At 38.9% G+C, this 16387-nt stretch overlaps 1 protein-coding gene across 2 annotated transcripts; it reads right to left on the reverse strand.

Annotated features, from left to right (window-relative positions):
• Positions 1-14073: 14073 nt before the first annotated feature.
• Positions 14074-15878, reverse strand: LOC106138995 (large ribosomal subunit protein eL33). 2 transcript variants are annotated; one of them, XM_013340322.2, is made up of 4 exons: positions 15752-15878; positions 15318-15541; positions 14456-14686; positions 14074-14143 (listed from the first exon to the last, which is right to left on the reverse strand). In XM_013340322.2, the coding sequence occupies exons 2-4, from the start codon at positions 15537-15539 to the stop codon at positions 14120-14122; spliced, it is 477 nt and encodes a 158-aa protein (XP_013195776.1). In that variant the 5' UTR covers positions 15540-15541; positions 15752-15878; the 3' UTR covers positions 14074-14119. The 2 variants fall into 2 exon arrangements, with proteins under 2 accessions (XP_013195776.1, XP_013195777.1); XM_013340323.2 differs by having other exon boundaries at positions 15767-15858.
• Between the last annotated feature and the right edge of the window lie 509 nt (positions 15879-16387).

Consider the following 16387-nt stretch of genomic DNA (forward strand, 5'->3'; position numbering starts at 1 on the left):
AAGACTTGAATAGACAAGTTCAACATTAAGAGAATGAAAAATGAGGACACACCGTTAATAAAAACTGATATGATCAAAGTACTTTTTCTGATTGGCCAAAACTAGGCACCAGCTCAATTCGTGTAATTTGTCCCGTATTTAATCCCACTTACCAATTATTCCCACTCGGAGCCGGAGCCAGTGCGCCGCACCCGCAGCGCCTGTTGACCCCGCGGGAAGACCAAATTAGTGGCCGCCACGGCCACGCTCAGTGACCTGCCTGCCGTTGCAGGCAGCGATGAAAGTCGCTGAAGAGGGCCACAAGCCCTGAACAGCACCCCACATTTCCGCCTGACGGCGGAAATGCAGGATGACAAGATGGATGGATTCCCACTCGTACGAAGCCGCGATCGAATGCATTTACATATTTTATTCATTGTAGATTTAAACTCAAATTTCAGAGTGCCTTATCTGTGACTAGGGGTTGTATTGTAAACTAGTGACAGCAACGTGACGACGTGTTCCCCAGGGTAGGGTTGCCATCCGTCCGGGTTTCCCCGGATTTGTCCTTGTTTAGAGGGCATCCGGGGAGCGTCCGGGGAAGGTTTCATTTGTAGACCGGGTTTTAAAATATTAATAAATAAAAAAAAATTGGGCCGGTTACATTGCTGTAGGTCTAAACTTTAGAAATGTTCTGATTTGTTGTTTAATATTCAAATGTCTTTTGCATTGCATTGTATATGTTTAAAAGATCTTGTTGACATGTCCGGCTTTCGGACTCCGAAATCCGGGGTTCTCATGCGTCTTGTCCGGTTTTCCAAATTTTAGAGATGGCAACCCTACGCAGGGGTATACCTTGGCCGACCCTTTTGCATCAAGTTTGTGTTGTTTGCATAGGATTCTGTTTATTTACATTTGTGATATGGGTGTGGTGCCTTGCCGATTCATATAACATGCCGTGTGGTTCCCGGCACCAGTACAAAAAAGAATAGGACCACTCCATCTCTTTACTATGGATGTCGTAAAAGACGACTAAGGGTAGGCTTACAAACTAGGGATTCTTTTTTTAGGCAATGGGCTAGCAACCTGTAACTATTTGAATCTCAATTCTATCATTAAACCAAATAGCTGAGCGTGGCCTATCAGTCTTTTCAAGACTGTTGGCTCTGTCTACCCCGCATGGGATATAGACGTGATTATATGTATGTATGTATGTGATATGGGTACTTAAATACAACGTATGGGAATGAATGTAGTTGAAGCTGATAAAACCAGAATTTGTCCACTACGTCACAAAAAATGCAGTGGAGAAACATCGCCTTTTTCATCGGAAGAAACCACCTAGCATTTGCCAGGAAACGGTAAGTATACAAAGCCGGTAAGAGAGTCGGTGGTCGATCAGATACGGTGTCCGAGTATATGGGTTCAAATCCTACCGCGAACATGTGCAGTAGTTTCGTTAAGACACATACCCATTGAGACGACTGGATGTATGTGATACCATGATCAATATGGCTTATGTTCGCTCACAAAGGTTGTGGAGATCGGACGGTACTAACTTCGTCTATCAACCCGAGTTACCTAATAGTGGTTATTGGCATTCTTGAAAGAAATGAGAACTCAACAGGGACTGACGCCGTGAAGATTAATTTGTCACTAAACCCAGATACAACGATATAGGTATCTATAATTTTCATAGGTACAACTCTAGGTGTGTGGAAGCTTCTTCTATCATAAATCTTAGACATAGCATAGGATTCAATCTGTATAGGTTCAGTTATACAGATACAATGTTTTTATTAAAAATAGAATAGAATAGAATGGATTTATTTTCAAAATTGGATACAAGGTATCACTTATTGACGTCACATCACTTAAATCTAATTATAACTACTACCGCTTCCAAAGCGCATGTGTAGAAGAAGCGGCGGAACAAACTACACTGCAGCATTTTTATCGGACGTCAATGTACAAATATAGATCTTTTAAATCTAAATCATGGACGAATCATGAAATCGAGGACTGCATCGCCAGTTTAAACGAGATTCGCGGAAATTCTCAAACGGGCTGCAGCTGTGGGAATTGAATTGTTTTGAGGCAATTTCTGCTTCCGACACTTACTTGCAAGCTACTATTTTTTCATTGCATGAACCTAGATAAATTTTTTGTGTTTTTTATAGGTAATCTTACAATTTATTTTATATTCGATATCACACATTTAAACGCGCATATCTGTCTCAGAGGATTAGGCAGCAGACCTGCCTTTATATTTCACTTCATCCATATTCATGACTGTCTTCTTGCAAGCTCAGGGGTATAAGATACTTTTACAGAACAGGATAATGACTACTTATTTTAAAACTTTTAACGTTTTTTTTTTTACTAAAGAAAAGTAAGGATCGGTAGGGAAGTAATATTAGATTTCCTGATCAAATAATAATTTTGGAATAATATTCCATAACCTAATTTCGCTAGTTGCATTTTACACAGAACACTTATCTCCTGGCGTAATCTGCGTATGTATCAGTAAATAGCATCAAGTAGGCAAATAGCTATCATCAAGTATAGTCTTTTAGCATTGTTCATTGCAGTGGCTAAGAATAGCATTTCAAAACTTCCTTGGCATTTTCCTACGAATTATCCGCAGTCATCATAATCCTAACAAGTCCAAATTGACGACAATCATACGGTCGTTACGTAAGATCTGCATCATTCGTGTGCATCAAAGCATTATATGACTCATGAATAGTCAAGAAGATCGCTGGCTGGAGATAGGGTTGCTGGGCGTCCTGCTAAACCCATAAGGCTTTTTGATTTAGGGTTTAAACTCTACAGTGTCCAGACTGTCCGGCTTTAGTGATGAAATTGAGATTTAAATAGTGATCATCGCATAAAAGATAACTCCCAAGTTTATTTGCCATTATCTTTATGGACTTTTATAATCTGCACGTGAAGAGAGGCATCTGGTACACACTACTTTTTTTTCGCTATCAGATCAGCATGAAAGCTGCAGATCAAGACTCACTAGCGCCAATGGTTTAAATAAACTTAAAAAGTCATTTAAAAGGCAACCAAAAATGCTCATTTCGTCGTGATATCTTTGTCATGAAAAATGTACCTTAACTCCTCGAAATACCGGGCATCTGGCCTTTTTATCCAACATGAGGCAACCGACACATTCAGGCAAACGAATGTGTAACCCTGGATCCAATAAGACTTGAGTTTAACTGCTAATATTGCGGAAGTCGGATATGAGTCGCTTTATGTAAAAACCTGACTCACCTAATCCCAATCTATGGTCAAGGGCTTACCCTTAGCTCTCTCCAGAGTGGAATGTAATCGAGACTAAAGCCAAGAGGAAGAAGAAAGAAACTCATATATCTGTCCGGCAACCCTAACTAGCGAGACGGTCAAGAGAGGATTAATCGTTCCTTAGAATAGTTGTGCTCGGGATTAAATGGCGTCCTCAGGGAGGTAGAACTTGACCTTTTATCAAGTGCAAAAAGAAGCTGGTGTAATAACTCCATTGTTTTCGAAGAGAACTACGGAATTGTTAAACTATCTACCTAAAAACTTATTTGAAGTTAGAGCAGATAAAGGTTAAGACGATCTGTAATCGGTAGGAGAAAACTAGAATTTTGGTTAATGTTAAATTATTCGATATTTAGTGTTCATAATGGCTGCAATCAAAAAGAACGCCTGGAGGATTTTTTCAATGGTAGTTTAAGGAATTACAGCAAAAAAGTACCTACATTTAATCTTGTGCAAGTTTCCACGTCGGAATGGCAACGAAGAGAAAATAAAGGTAACTAAGTCAGCTTAAATTTTGTTCCAGCACAGATTATAGGGAGAAAAACGACTAAGTTTATATAAACTTGAAATTCTTTTAATAAACTTGATTTTCTCCTATCACTTGCTATTTGAAATAAAATTGCGGTAACAAAGGCTAAAGAACAAGTTTAATATGCCATCAACTCCATTTTAGATCATAGAAACATAGCCTCAGCATTACCGTTATTGCTTTAAAGACTCCAATGTTGAGTAAGGACGGTCAACTAGGTAGTCACAATAATTCGGCGTGTGACTCAACACAGTCTATAAAAAGACTCCAAGCCCACTGGTTCCCCAATTGCCAACATTCATCATCACATGACTTCATATGAGCGTAGAAATGGCGGCCCACGCTAGATGCGTCGCAGGAATAGCTGACCCATTGACGTGAATAATATGCTGGATTAAATATTCTATGAGTGTTAATATACATATATAGTCACTTCTATATCCCTTGCGGGGTAGACAGAGCGAACAGTCTTGAAAATATTGATAGGCCACGTTCAGCTTTTTGGCTTGTTGATAGAATTGAGATTAAAATAGTGACAGATTGTTAGCCCATCGCCTAAAAGTATAATCCCAAGTTTAGAAGCCTATCCCTTAGTCGCCTTTTACCACATCCATGGGAAAGAGAAGGAGTGCTCCTATTCCTTTTTTATTGGAACATTATATACGGAACTTATTAATATTTTAGAAGATATTGTCTCATAGTATATAAACGCACATCCCAGACTGCTGGGTCTAGAAGTTTTGCATTTAACCTACATTTCAAATCTCTAAAAAAGGAAGTAAAAAACAAAGAAAGTATTTTTTCTAAATAAACGAGGTAATTTCACGCAATTGTACCAACGGTTGTACTCTAGTCTCTATTGGATATTAAATTGACATTTAGGTAAAATTGTAGTCTCTGCCAAAAAGGCCTGGAAAAAGGCGTGATTTTATGTATGTACTAGCTGTGCCCGCGACTTCGTCCGCGTGGAATATGAGTAGTTATTATGGGCATCATGGAAGCCCTCAACGACGACAATATTCCACGCGGAAGAAGTCGCTGGCACATCTAGGAGTGAATAAAGCTATTATCTATCTATATCAGCTACGCTAATATCGGCTCAATTAACCCCAAAATTGTGACATTACGACAATCAATTTTTTGTCGCAAATAAAGAGTCCAAAGTACATAATAGAGGTCAGTGATGGCCTCGGACAGGACGCGCAATTCCCTGTCCCTGGACTATTTATTCAATACAAGGTACTGCGCATTGAGAGTGGTCGTTTTACTTTTAACTGCCTACTAATTTGTATTTCAATGAACATTTGTAGGCAGTTCTTTGCCACTAAGCGTTGTCGGTCACATCTGTAGGTCATCTCATGTTTTTCTCTTGCGCAAGCAATTTTCTCTCTTGCATATTCAGCCTCTAAGCTTTCGCTTCCTACAATTTTCTTTTGCTCTGGTATTTAACAGAACTGAATAATATAAAGTTCTTAAAATAATGCATCCAAAGACATGGACTCATACCTACTCTTGAGTACAGTACCTACAGTGATGAGTAATCCTTTCCCATAGTGCTGGAAGCACACGGCCTAAGACGTTACTTTACTAACGTTGGAGGGTCATCTTTTTCGAAGTCATAATACAATGTTATAACTTCTACCTGCATCTACTAACCACCCAGCAAAAAATGGAAATGACTTTTTTTTTAAAAGAAGAAAACTCTTTTCTTATTTCAACCTGCAAAATCTTCATGACTGGGAAGTAGTATTGTACATATTATAATATATCATTATGCGCAAACAAAATGCGCATCTTGTGGTTCTCGCGGAAGATGGTCATTTGAACTCATTTGCGCCTGCGCCGTGTGTGGCTTGCAACGACGTTTGTGTTACAAATAGTATTATTTTTTACATATGGCGTATTGAAAATGGATTTAGATTTAGGCTCGGGTATGACATTAGTCCTTTTAAAAGAATTAATTTCAATTATAACTAGCTGTTGCCCGCGACTTCGTCCGACATAAAACAAAATCTGCGTGTGAATAATAAATAATTCCACTGACTATTAAAAAACTCTTTGGACCCCTCTCCATTTCCATCCAGGTGCTAATTTTAGTATACATGGACTTATAGTTGTTAACATGGACTAATCCAAACGTCACTGTCATACCTAGAGTATATTCATCCCTGAAAATGATTCATTCCCGTGGGGGTTCTCTGCTCGTTAGCCAGGAGCTAGAAATTGAAGATGTTTTCACAAGATGTCATTTCTAATGGCTGCATAATGCGCTAATGCAGTAATGATCACATACCGTTAGGTTCAGGCTGTTATTTGTCGTCTGACGTCAGTATCAAGACATAGTACATGTAATAACTAGTATCGCATACTGTCAATTCATTGCAATGACTTGTAATGTGCCATTTCCTCCCCGTAGAAAATTAACGAAAGGATATTGGCGTGGGAGGGGCTCAGGAATGCTATTCACCAATTGGCACTAGATTTCCGATGACTAATAATTGCATTTATGTAAAGTCCCCACTATATTCTCTGTCTGTATACAATATTATAAATGCTAAAGTTTGTGAGTATGTCAGGATGTTTGTTACTCTTTCACGCAAAAACTGCTGAACCGATTACGATGAAATTTGGTATGTAGGTAGCTGAAGACCCAGAATAACAAAAAGACTACTCTCCCTAGTCAACAACTATCCCGGAGTTCCCGCGGGATTGATTCCACGCGGACGAAGTCGCGGGCGGCCTCTAGTGCTCTAACTTAGACTAGAACCACACCATCTCTTTTCCAATGGATGTCGTAAAAGACGACTAAAGCATAGGCCAATGAAATTGGGATTCTTTTAGGCGATGGGTTTTTTTTTTTTTTTTAAATATATACGGGACAAATTACACTGATTGAGTTAGCCTCGAAGTAAGTTCGAGACTTGTGTTACGAGATACTAACTCAACGATACTATATTTTATAATAAATACTTATATAGATAAACATCCAAGACCCAGGCCAATCGGAGAAAGTTCGTTTCTCATCATGCCCTGACCGGGATTCGAACCCGGGACCCCTGGTGTCACAGACAAGCGCGCTACCGCTGCGCCACAGAGGCCGTCACTTAGCAACCTGTCACTTTTTGAACGTGATCTTTCAGTCTTTGTGAGACTGTTGGTTCTGTCTACCCCGTTAAAGATAAAATCGTGATTATATGTATGTACCTATGTGTGTATTGTAATCTTGGAAAGTTGTGGACGGATTTTGTTTCTGTTTGAAATATTGGAAAGCAAGTTTTCTGAGGAAGGTATATAAGTATAATACATGCAAAAGCTACGCGTGCGAAGCCGGGAAGCGTGTGGGTGATTTCTAGAGATGAGACCGGGGTGTGCCTCTTAACCATGACTCCCGTCTGAGCTCCACAACCTTTGCAGGTGAACCTAACTCATAATGTAAAAGCTGCAATAGTTGAATGTACCTTTTTCGTCGCTTTTTACGAGTTTTACGACATACATGGGAAGATACGGAGTGGTCCTATCCTAAAGTGCTTGGGACCACATTCTACCCCTTGCCTGTATCACGTTACAACAGTGGATGGTAGTAGACCACACCACGTGCTCAGGTCGGGTGTCAGCCGCAGGTCACGCGTCTCCACACGCTCATCACACATTTTCATGACATTCCACGTGGGTATGTTTATGTAATTTCGAGCGCCGTGTGGTTCCCAACATTTATGAATTGGACCACTCCGTCTCTTTTCTATGGATGTCGTAAAAGCGAGTAAGGGAATAGGCGCACATTTATGTAGTGCAGACTAGCAGCGAAGAAAAAACATAGTGTGTGCCCATGCATGTCTTTCGCATGATGTCGTAAAAAGCGACTAAAGAAAAAAAAGACTAATAATAAAGCGATGAGCTAACAACCTGTCACTACCCCAGAATTCCAATTCCACCATCAGGTAAGATAACTAACAGCGAAATGTGACCTTTTGGTGACTACCGGTGCTGTGTTATGTATTAAACTTAGCTCTCTCCAGAGTGGAATGTAATCGAGACTAAAGCCAAGAGGAAGAAGAAAGAAACTCATATATCTGTCCGGCAACCCTAACTAGCGAGACGGTCAAGAGAGGATTAATCGTTCCTTAGAATAGTTGTGCTCGGGATTAAATGGCGTCCTCAGGGAGGTAGAACTTGACCTTTTATCAAGTGCAAAAAGAAGCTGGTGTAATAACTCCATTGTTTTCGAAGAGAACTACGGAATTGTTAAACTATCTACCTAAAAACTTATTTGAAGTTAGAGCAGATAAAGGTTAAGACGATCTGTAATCGGTAGGAGAAAACTAGAATTTTGGTTAATGTTAAATTATTCGATATTTAGTGTTCATAATGGCTGCAATCAAAAAGAACGCCTGGAGGATTTTTTCAATGGTAGTTTAAGGAATTACAGCAAAAAAGTACCTACATTTAATCTTGTGCAAGTTTCCACGTCGGAATGGCAACGAAGAGAAAATAAAGGTAACTAAGTCAGCTTAAATTTTGTTCCAGCACAGATTATAGGGAGAAAAACGACTAAGTTTATATAAACTTGAAATTCTTTTAATAAACTTGATTTTCTCCTATCACTTGCTATTTGAAATAAAATTGCGGTAACAAAGGCTAAAGAACAAGTTTAATATGCCATCAACTCCATTTTAGATCATAGAAACATAGCCTCAGCATTACCGTTATTGCTTTAAAGACTCCAATGTTGAGTAAGGACGGTCAACTAGGTAGTCACAATAATTCGGCGTGTGACTCAACACAGTCTATAAAAAGACTCCAAGCCCACTGGTTCCCCAATTGCCAACATTCATCATCACATGACTTCATATGAGCGTAGAAATGGCGGCCCACGCTAGATGCGTCGCAGGAATAGCTGACCCATTGACGTGAATAATATGCTGGATTAAATATTCTATGAGTGTTAATATACATATATAGTCACTTCTATATCCCTTGCGGGGTAGACAGAGCGAACAGTCTTGAAAATATTGATAGGCCACGTTCAGCTTTTTGGCTTGTTGATAGAATTGAGATTAAAATAGTGACAGATTGTTAGCCCATCGCCTAAAAGTATAATCCCAAGTTTAGAAGCCTATCCCTTAGTCGCCTTTTACCACATCCATGGGAAAGAGAAGGAGTGCTCCTATTCCTTTTTTATTGGAACATTATATACGGAACTTATTAATATTTTAGAAGATATTGTCTCATAGTATATAAACGCACATCCCAGACTGCTGGGTCTAGAAGTTTTGCATTTAACCTACATTTCAAATCTCTAAAAAAGGAAGTAAAAAACAAAGAAAGTATTTTTTCTAAATAAACGAGGTAATTTCACGCAATTGTACCAACGGTTGTACTCTAGTCTCTATTGGATATTAAATTGACATTTAGGTAAAATTGTAGTCTCTGCCAAAAAGGCCTGGAAAAAGGCGTGATTTTATGTATGTACTAGCTGTGCCCGCGACTTCGTCCGCGTGGAATATGAGTAGTTATTATGGGCATCATGGAAGCCCTCAACGACGACAATATTCCACGCGGAAGAAGTCGCTGGCACATCTAGGAGTGAATAAAGCTATTATCTATCTATATCAGCTACGCTAATATCGGCTCAATTAACCCCAAAATTGTGACATTACGACAATCAATTTTTTGTCGCAAATAAAGAGTCCAAAGTACATAATAGAGGTCAGTGATGGCCTCGGACAGGACGCGCAATTCCCTGTCCCTGGACTATTTATTCAATACAAGGTACTGCGCATTGAGAGTGGTCGTTTTACTTTTAACTGCCTACTAATTTGTATTTCAATGAACATTTGTAGGCAGTTCTTTGCCACTAAGCGTTGTCGGTCACATCTGTAGGTCATCTCATGTTTTTCTCTTGCGCAAGCAATTTTCTCTCTTGCATATTCAGCCTCTAAGCTTTCGCTTCCTACAATTTTCTTTTGCTCTGGTATTTAACAGAACTGAATAATATAAAGTTCTTAAAATAATGCATCCAAAGACATGGACTCATACCTACTCTTGAGTACAGTACCTACAGTGATGAGTAATCCTTTCCCATAGTGCTGGAAGCACACGGCCTAAGACGTTACTTTACTAACGTTGGAGGGTCATCTTTTTCGAAGTCATAATACAATGTTATAACTTCTACCTGCATCTACTAACCACCCAGCAAAAAATGGAAATGACTTTTTTTTTAAAAGAAGAAAACTCTTTTCTTATTTCAACCTGCAAAATCTTCATGACTGGGAAGTAGTATTGTACATATTATAATATATCATTATGCGCAAACAAAATGCGCATCTTGTGGTTCTCGCGGAAGATGGTCATTTGAACTCATTTGCGCCTGCGCCGTGTGTGGCTTGCAACGACGTTTGTGTTACAAATAGTATTATTTTTTACATATGGCGTATTGAAAATGGATTTAGATTTAGGCTCGGGTATGACATTAGTCCTTTTAAAAGAATTAATTTCAATTATAACTAGCTGTTGCCCGCGACTTCGTCCGACATAAAACAAAATCTGCGTGTGAATAATAAATAATTCCACTGACTATTAAAAAACTCTTTGGACCCCTCTCCATTTCCATCCAGGTGCTAATTTTAGTATACATGGACTTATAGTTGTTAACATGGACTAATCCAAACGTCACTGTCATACCTAGAGTATATTCATCCCTGAAAATGATTCATTCCCGTGGGGGTTCTCTGCTCGTTAGCCAGGAGCTAGAAATTGAAGATGTTTTCACAAGATGTCATTTCTAATGGCTGCATAATGCGCTAATGCAGTAATGATCACATACCGTTAGGTTCAGGCTGTTATTTGTCGTCTGACGTCAGTATCAAGACATAGTACATGTAATAACTAGTATCGCATACTGTCAATTCATTGCAATGACTTGTAATGTGCCATTTCCTCCCCGTAGAAAATTAACGAAAGGATATTGGCGTGGGAGGGGCTCAGGAATGCTATTCACCAATTGGCACTAGATTTCCGATGACTAATAATTGCATTTATGTAAAGTCCCCACTATATTCTCTGTCTGTATACAATATTATAAATGCTAAAGTTTGTGAGTATGTCAGGATGTTTGTTACTCTTTCACGCAAAAACTGCTGAACCGATTACGATGAAATTTGGTATGTAGGTAGCTGAAGACCCAGAATAACAAAAAGACTACTCTCCCTAGTCAACAACTATCCCGGAGTTCCCGCGGGATTGATTCCACGCGGACGAAGTCGCGGGCGGCCTCTAGTGCTCTAACTTAGACTAGAACCACACCATCTCTTTTCCAATGGATGTCGTAAAAGACGACTAAAGCATAGGCCAATGAAATTGGGATTCTTTTAGGCGATGGGTTTTTTTTTTTTTTTTAAATATATACGGGACAAATTACACTGATTGAGTTAGCCTCGAAGTAAGTTCGAGACTTGTGTTACGAGATACTAACTCAACGATACTATATTTTATAATAAATACTTATATAGATAAACATCCAAGACCCAGGCCAATCGGAGAAAGTTCGTTTCTCATCATGCCCTGACCGGGATTCGAACCCGGGACCCCTGGTGTCACAGACAAGCGCGCTACCGCTGCGCCACAGAGGCCGTCACTTAGCAACCTGTCACTTTTTGAACGTGATCTTTCAGTCTTTGTGAGACTGTTGGTTCTGTCTACCCCGTTAAAGATAAAATCGTGATTATATGTATGTACCTATGTGTGTATTGTAATCTTGGAAAGTTGTGGACGGATTTTGTTTCTGTTTGAAATATTGGAAAGCAAGTTTTCTGAGGAAGGTATATAAGTATAATACATGCAAAAGCTACGCGTGCGAAGCCGGGAAGCGTGTGGGTGATTTCTAGAGATGAGACCGGGGTGTGCCTCTTAACCATGACTCCCGTCTGAGCTCCACAACCTTTGCAGGTGAACCTAACTCATAATGTAAAAGCTGCAATAGTTGAATGTACCTTTTTCGTCGCTTTTTACGAGTTTTACGACATACATGGGAAGATACGGAGTGGTCCTATCCTAAAGTGCTTGGGACCACATTCTACCCCTTGCCTGTATCACGTTACAACAGTGGATGGTAGTAGACCACACCACGTGCTCAGGTCGGGTGTCAGCCGCAGGTCACGCGTCTCCACACGCTCATCACACATTTTCATGACATTCCACGTGGGTATGTTTATGTAATTTCGAGCGCCGTGTGGTTCCCAACATTTATGAATTGGACCACTCCGTCTCTTTTCTATGGATGTCGTAAAAGCGAGTAAGGGAATAGGCGCACATTTATGTAGTGCAGACTAGCAGCGAAGAAAAAACATAGTGTGTGCCCATGCATGTCTTTCGCATGATGTCGTAAAAAGCGACTAAAGAAAAAAAAGACTAATAATAAAGCGATGAGCTAACAACCTGTCACTACCCCAGAATTCCAATTCCACCATCAGGTAAGATAACTAACAGCGAAATGTGACCTTTTGGTGACTACCGGTGCTGTGTTATGTATTAAAACGTAGTAGTATTTATAGATATAAACGCCAATTCATGTAAACCTTTAGAATGAATATGCAAGAAACCTTAGTTGATTAAGTTTATTAATGAACCGGAGGGAGCATATAGCAATTCATTGTTATAGTACATACATCATGGTACACGCGCGCTAAAACGTGAATGGGCCCGCCGTGAAATTGCATAGTGAACGAGTGAACCTACACTACAAGTTGTGTGAAGAAAATAATACTTAATTTAATCATTTTTCTTATGATTAGTGCCGTGTGGTTCCCGGTACCAATAGAAAAAGAATAGGATCGCTCCATCTATTTCCCATGGATATCGTAAAAGGCGACTAAGGGATAGGCTTATATACTTGGGATTCCTCTTTATGGCGTGCCGGGAACCACACGGCACAGAACTGGTAATTTTACAACTGACACTAGACAACAGAAGTGGTCGAGTGGTGGTATCCCATTAAAAAGCACAATGTACTAGTTCAAATCCTACCAATGACTTTTTTGGAATTATAAGTATTATGAACTTACATTTTTGATAGTTTATCGATGTTCATACGTAAGAGAAAACATCGTGAGGAATCCTACACATTCAGGCAACTGGATGCGTAACCCTTATGATCCTAGGTTAGGTAGGTTTGGTTTCCCTGAGTTTGCTTTAAGTTGCGGAAGTTTCATGGGGAATTGGAAATAAGTATAAATAGCTTTTTTTGCTCATTACAATTGTTTTTCGGATAAATATATAAAGATGTATTACGGATTTATAAATCTTTTACAGGGTGATTTAAAGAAAAAAAACGGGGAAAATTATTCATCCTTGAGGGCTTAAAAATAACTATCCCACGCGGACGAAGTCGCGGACACAGCTAGTACATATATATCTGACAAGCCTCTATGTGAATGATGCAACGACAGATAGCACGTGTGGCACCACGGGGCATAGTATAACTTTATTGACCGCCGTAAGTGCCGTTTATCCCACCGGCTGGAAAGAGTAGGTATGATTTTTTTTGAGTGAATTGCCTGTTCCTTATGACAGTGACCGGCGGGTTTCGTTCCATGGTCCGAATCTCCCACATAGGATGTCCCGTTGTTTTTCAAAAGCTGCATCCGTGGTGATCTGGTCTTATTTTATAAGTACATATAACTTTTTGTTATGTACTATTGATTCTGTCTACCCCGAGAATGAAGACGAAACATATTTCAATAGGCTGTCACAACTTTACGCTAGTGCCGCCGCTCCGTGGACACGAGCGGAACTATTTATAAATGCAACCAACGAGAAATACTGGAAAAAGTATGGTTTATTTATAATGAAGTATAGGTGGGTGGTTACCTTTTGTGGTTCGAATTTACCTCAAAACATACAATAAATAGAACCTACCTCAAATTTTCCTATAACGATATAATTGCCAAACAAGATTTATCCCAGTTGTCAGATCTTTTTTAAATGAATTCTCATATCAAAACATCTATGAATGAATCAAAGATATATTTGTGCAATCAATTTTACTAGTGGGATATTTCAGTACCATTTCTACCATCACTGGTACAGGTGGTCCAAGAGGGATATGGATCAGTGATCATGGCAAGTGGAAATATGCAGGTTCTGGGTACCTACCCCTCTGGGAAAGAGCCCTCTTATTATGTAACTGGAGATCCTACCCAGGACCCATAGTTTACAGGCAAATCCACCATACAGGTTGACAAATCAAACCAAAGACATGAATTTTATAGTTTTTATTTTAGCTTACAATATAACAGGAGGTTCTTAGATCCTGGAAGGATACAGCATCTGCAACAAAACGAGATTGTAGTGAGAACAGCTTATACAGTAAAAACAATTTGTTAGAAATTGTTTTGTTGATCAGTAGAATGTTGTCCACATATAATTCAGGTTTCAAATGTCTAAGCATCATTTCAGTTTGTCAAACACTTTTTATTCATACATACAATCAGGTATTTATCCCTTATGGGGAAGACAGAGCCAACAGTTTTGAAAAGAATTTTGCTGTTTGATTTTATAATGGCACTGAGACATGAAACATCACTAGTCCATTGTCTAAAACCACAAAAGCTATTGGAAAAAATACTGTGATATACTGACCACTCGTATCCTATGTCCCATAGCGTGAGCGGGCAGGTTGGACTTGAAGCGGGCGCGTACACTGCCGGAGTTTCCATGAGGACGGGTCACTTTGCCCCAGATCGCACGCAACTTGGTCTTCTTGCCTTTGGGTCCACCAGCAATAGGTGTCCTCTTCTTGGCACGGTATACATATACACACCGTTTACCAGCATAAAAATCGGCATCTAAGCGATCACGGGCACCCTCAATCTGGAAATTTTAATTTGTTTGTTAGTTTCACAAGCAATTTATTGGTTTTAAAGTTGAATTGTTAAAGTGATCAGTAAATGTTTGTCCACATAATGATTCAGGTTTCAAATGTCTAAGCATCATATCAAATACAAGTACACAAGATATTAGAAAACATATACTGACTTTGAAGTTAAACATAATAATAAACTTCTATTATGTAAGGTTGATCATTCACAGTGGATATATGTTTGGCACAGACAGATCTTAATAACATCTTTCAAATGTGAAATAATTTGGAATGTATGTAGTCAGCCAGCACATTTATCTCCAAATGTTATTCTTATTCAATGGGCATCTTAGAATAGAATAGAATTAACATGTAAAACAACAGACGGTTGCTTGCATGATAGAGAAAACTGTACCCTACATTCTACATCATGTTATTCATGATAGTATTGTCTTCTGGACCTCTCCAAGTGTTTTCCTTTATCAGTAGTTGTCTTACATGTTTCAAAAATACCATGACTTGTTGTAGATATCACAAGTTAGTAGGTAGTTGATAAATGTTCAGTGTTCGAGTGCTGACAGCTTAAATTCAGAAACATAACCTCACTTTATACACTTACATTATAAATGAACCAAAACGTACCTTGAGAAGGGCTGTGTTTTCGTGCTGGTTACGGAGACCACGTTTGTATCCTGTGAACACTGCCTTGGCGTACAGCCTGCCGTGACGGGGCTTCGAGGACACTTTACGCACCACTTTCGGGGGCTCCGCCGGGGCCGCCGGCGCGGGCTTAGCGGCCTTCTCTTTTGGGGCCTTTGACTTAGGCGCTTTCGCCTTGGGGGCTGTTGACGGCGCGTCAGCCATTCCTAAAATTTTAACTTTCAATTACAATCGAATTACCAACTGTACAGGTTATGTTGACATTCAACTTCAAAAGCAATCTTAAAATATCCACATGAAATTCAAAAATCCATTAATATGAATTACACTCTCAACATTCAATAATATCTAACTTCGTAAATTAGCACATATTTTTCTATTTTAGTACCATAAAACTTAAAAATTAGAAAACTAACCGAGTCTTGTTTTACTTTTGGAAATGAAAGAACGGGGTACGATGTTGCCAGTTATTATAATATTATCTGTGTTATGAGATTTTTTATTAATATCGAATCCCCAAAATAGATATTTTAACAGTGTGGGAAATATGTAACTTATAGGTACATATGTAAAATATTTTTATTGATAATTTTGATGCTGAAATTAATGTATAAAAGCTTAATTTAAGGTGGAAAATTCCATTATAAAATAAGTCTCACCGCTGGGTAAAGGAATCCTCTCCCTCCTTTAGTACAGCCTTGTTCGACTGTTCGTGTTTCTGAATGCCTGGCCTGCATATCATCCGATTATCCGATTAATTGAATATAAATAAATATTAAATGGATAGGGTGTACACAATGATAATGGCAATGATGTAGATTTTATATCACTGTCACCAGCTATTGTCATTCGTACTCGTACCGTTTCGAATTATTTTTTAAGACCAAAGAACGTGTTAATAATCACGGATTATACATATTTATGTATGTAAAATCTGAAATCTAACTTTGCTAAAATCTCATATTATGAATGGTTAATGATTGAATTAATTTCTTTGCTTCAAATGAAATTATGATTGTCTTTGAAATTGTCTATTGAAATGACAAATTTGT

The sequence above is a fragment of the Amyelois transitella genome, chromosome 4 (assembly GCF_032362555.1).
Source record: "Amyelois transitella isolate CPQ chromosome 4, ilAmyTran1.1, whole genome shotgun sequence".
NCBI classification, from domain to species: domain Eukaryota; kingdom Metazoa; phylum Arthropoda; class Insecta; order Lepidoptera; family Pyralidae; genus Amyelois; species Amyelois transitella.

Coding starts and splice junctions, on each gene's coding strand:
- LOC106138995 (XM_013340322.2), bottom strand. CDS start 15,539: ATGGCTGACGCGCCGTCAACAGCCCCCAAGGCGAAAGCGCCTAAGTCA. Junction 14,687..15,317: donor AAAACACAGCCCTTCTCAAG/GTACGTTTTGGT, acceptor TAAAATTTCCAG/ATTGAGGGTGCCCGTGATCG. Junction 14,144..14,455: donor TGGGACATAGGATACGAGTG/GTCAGTATATCA, acceptor GTTTTGTTGCAG/ATGCTGTATCCTTCCAGGAT.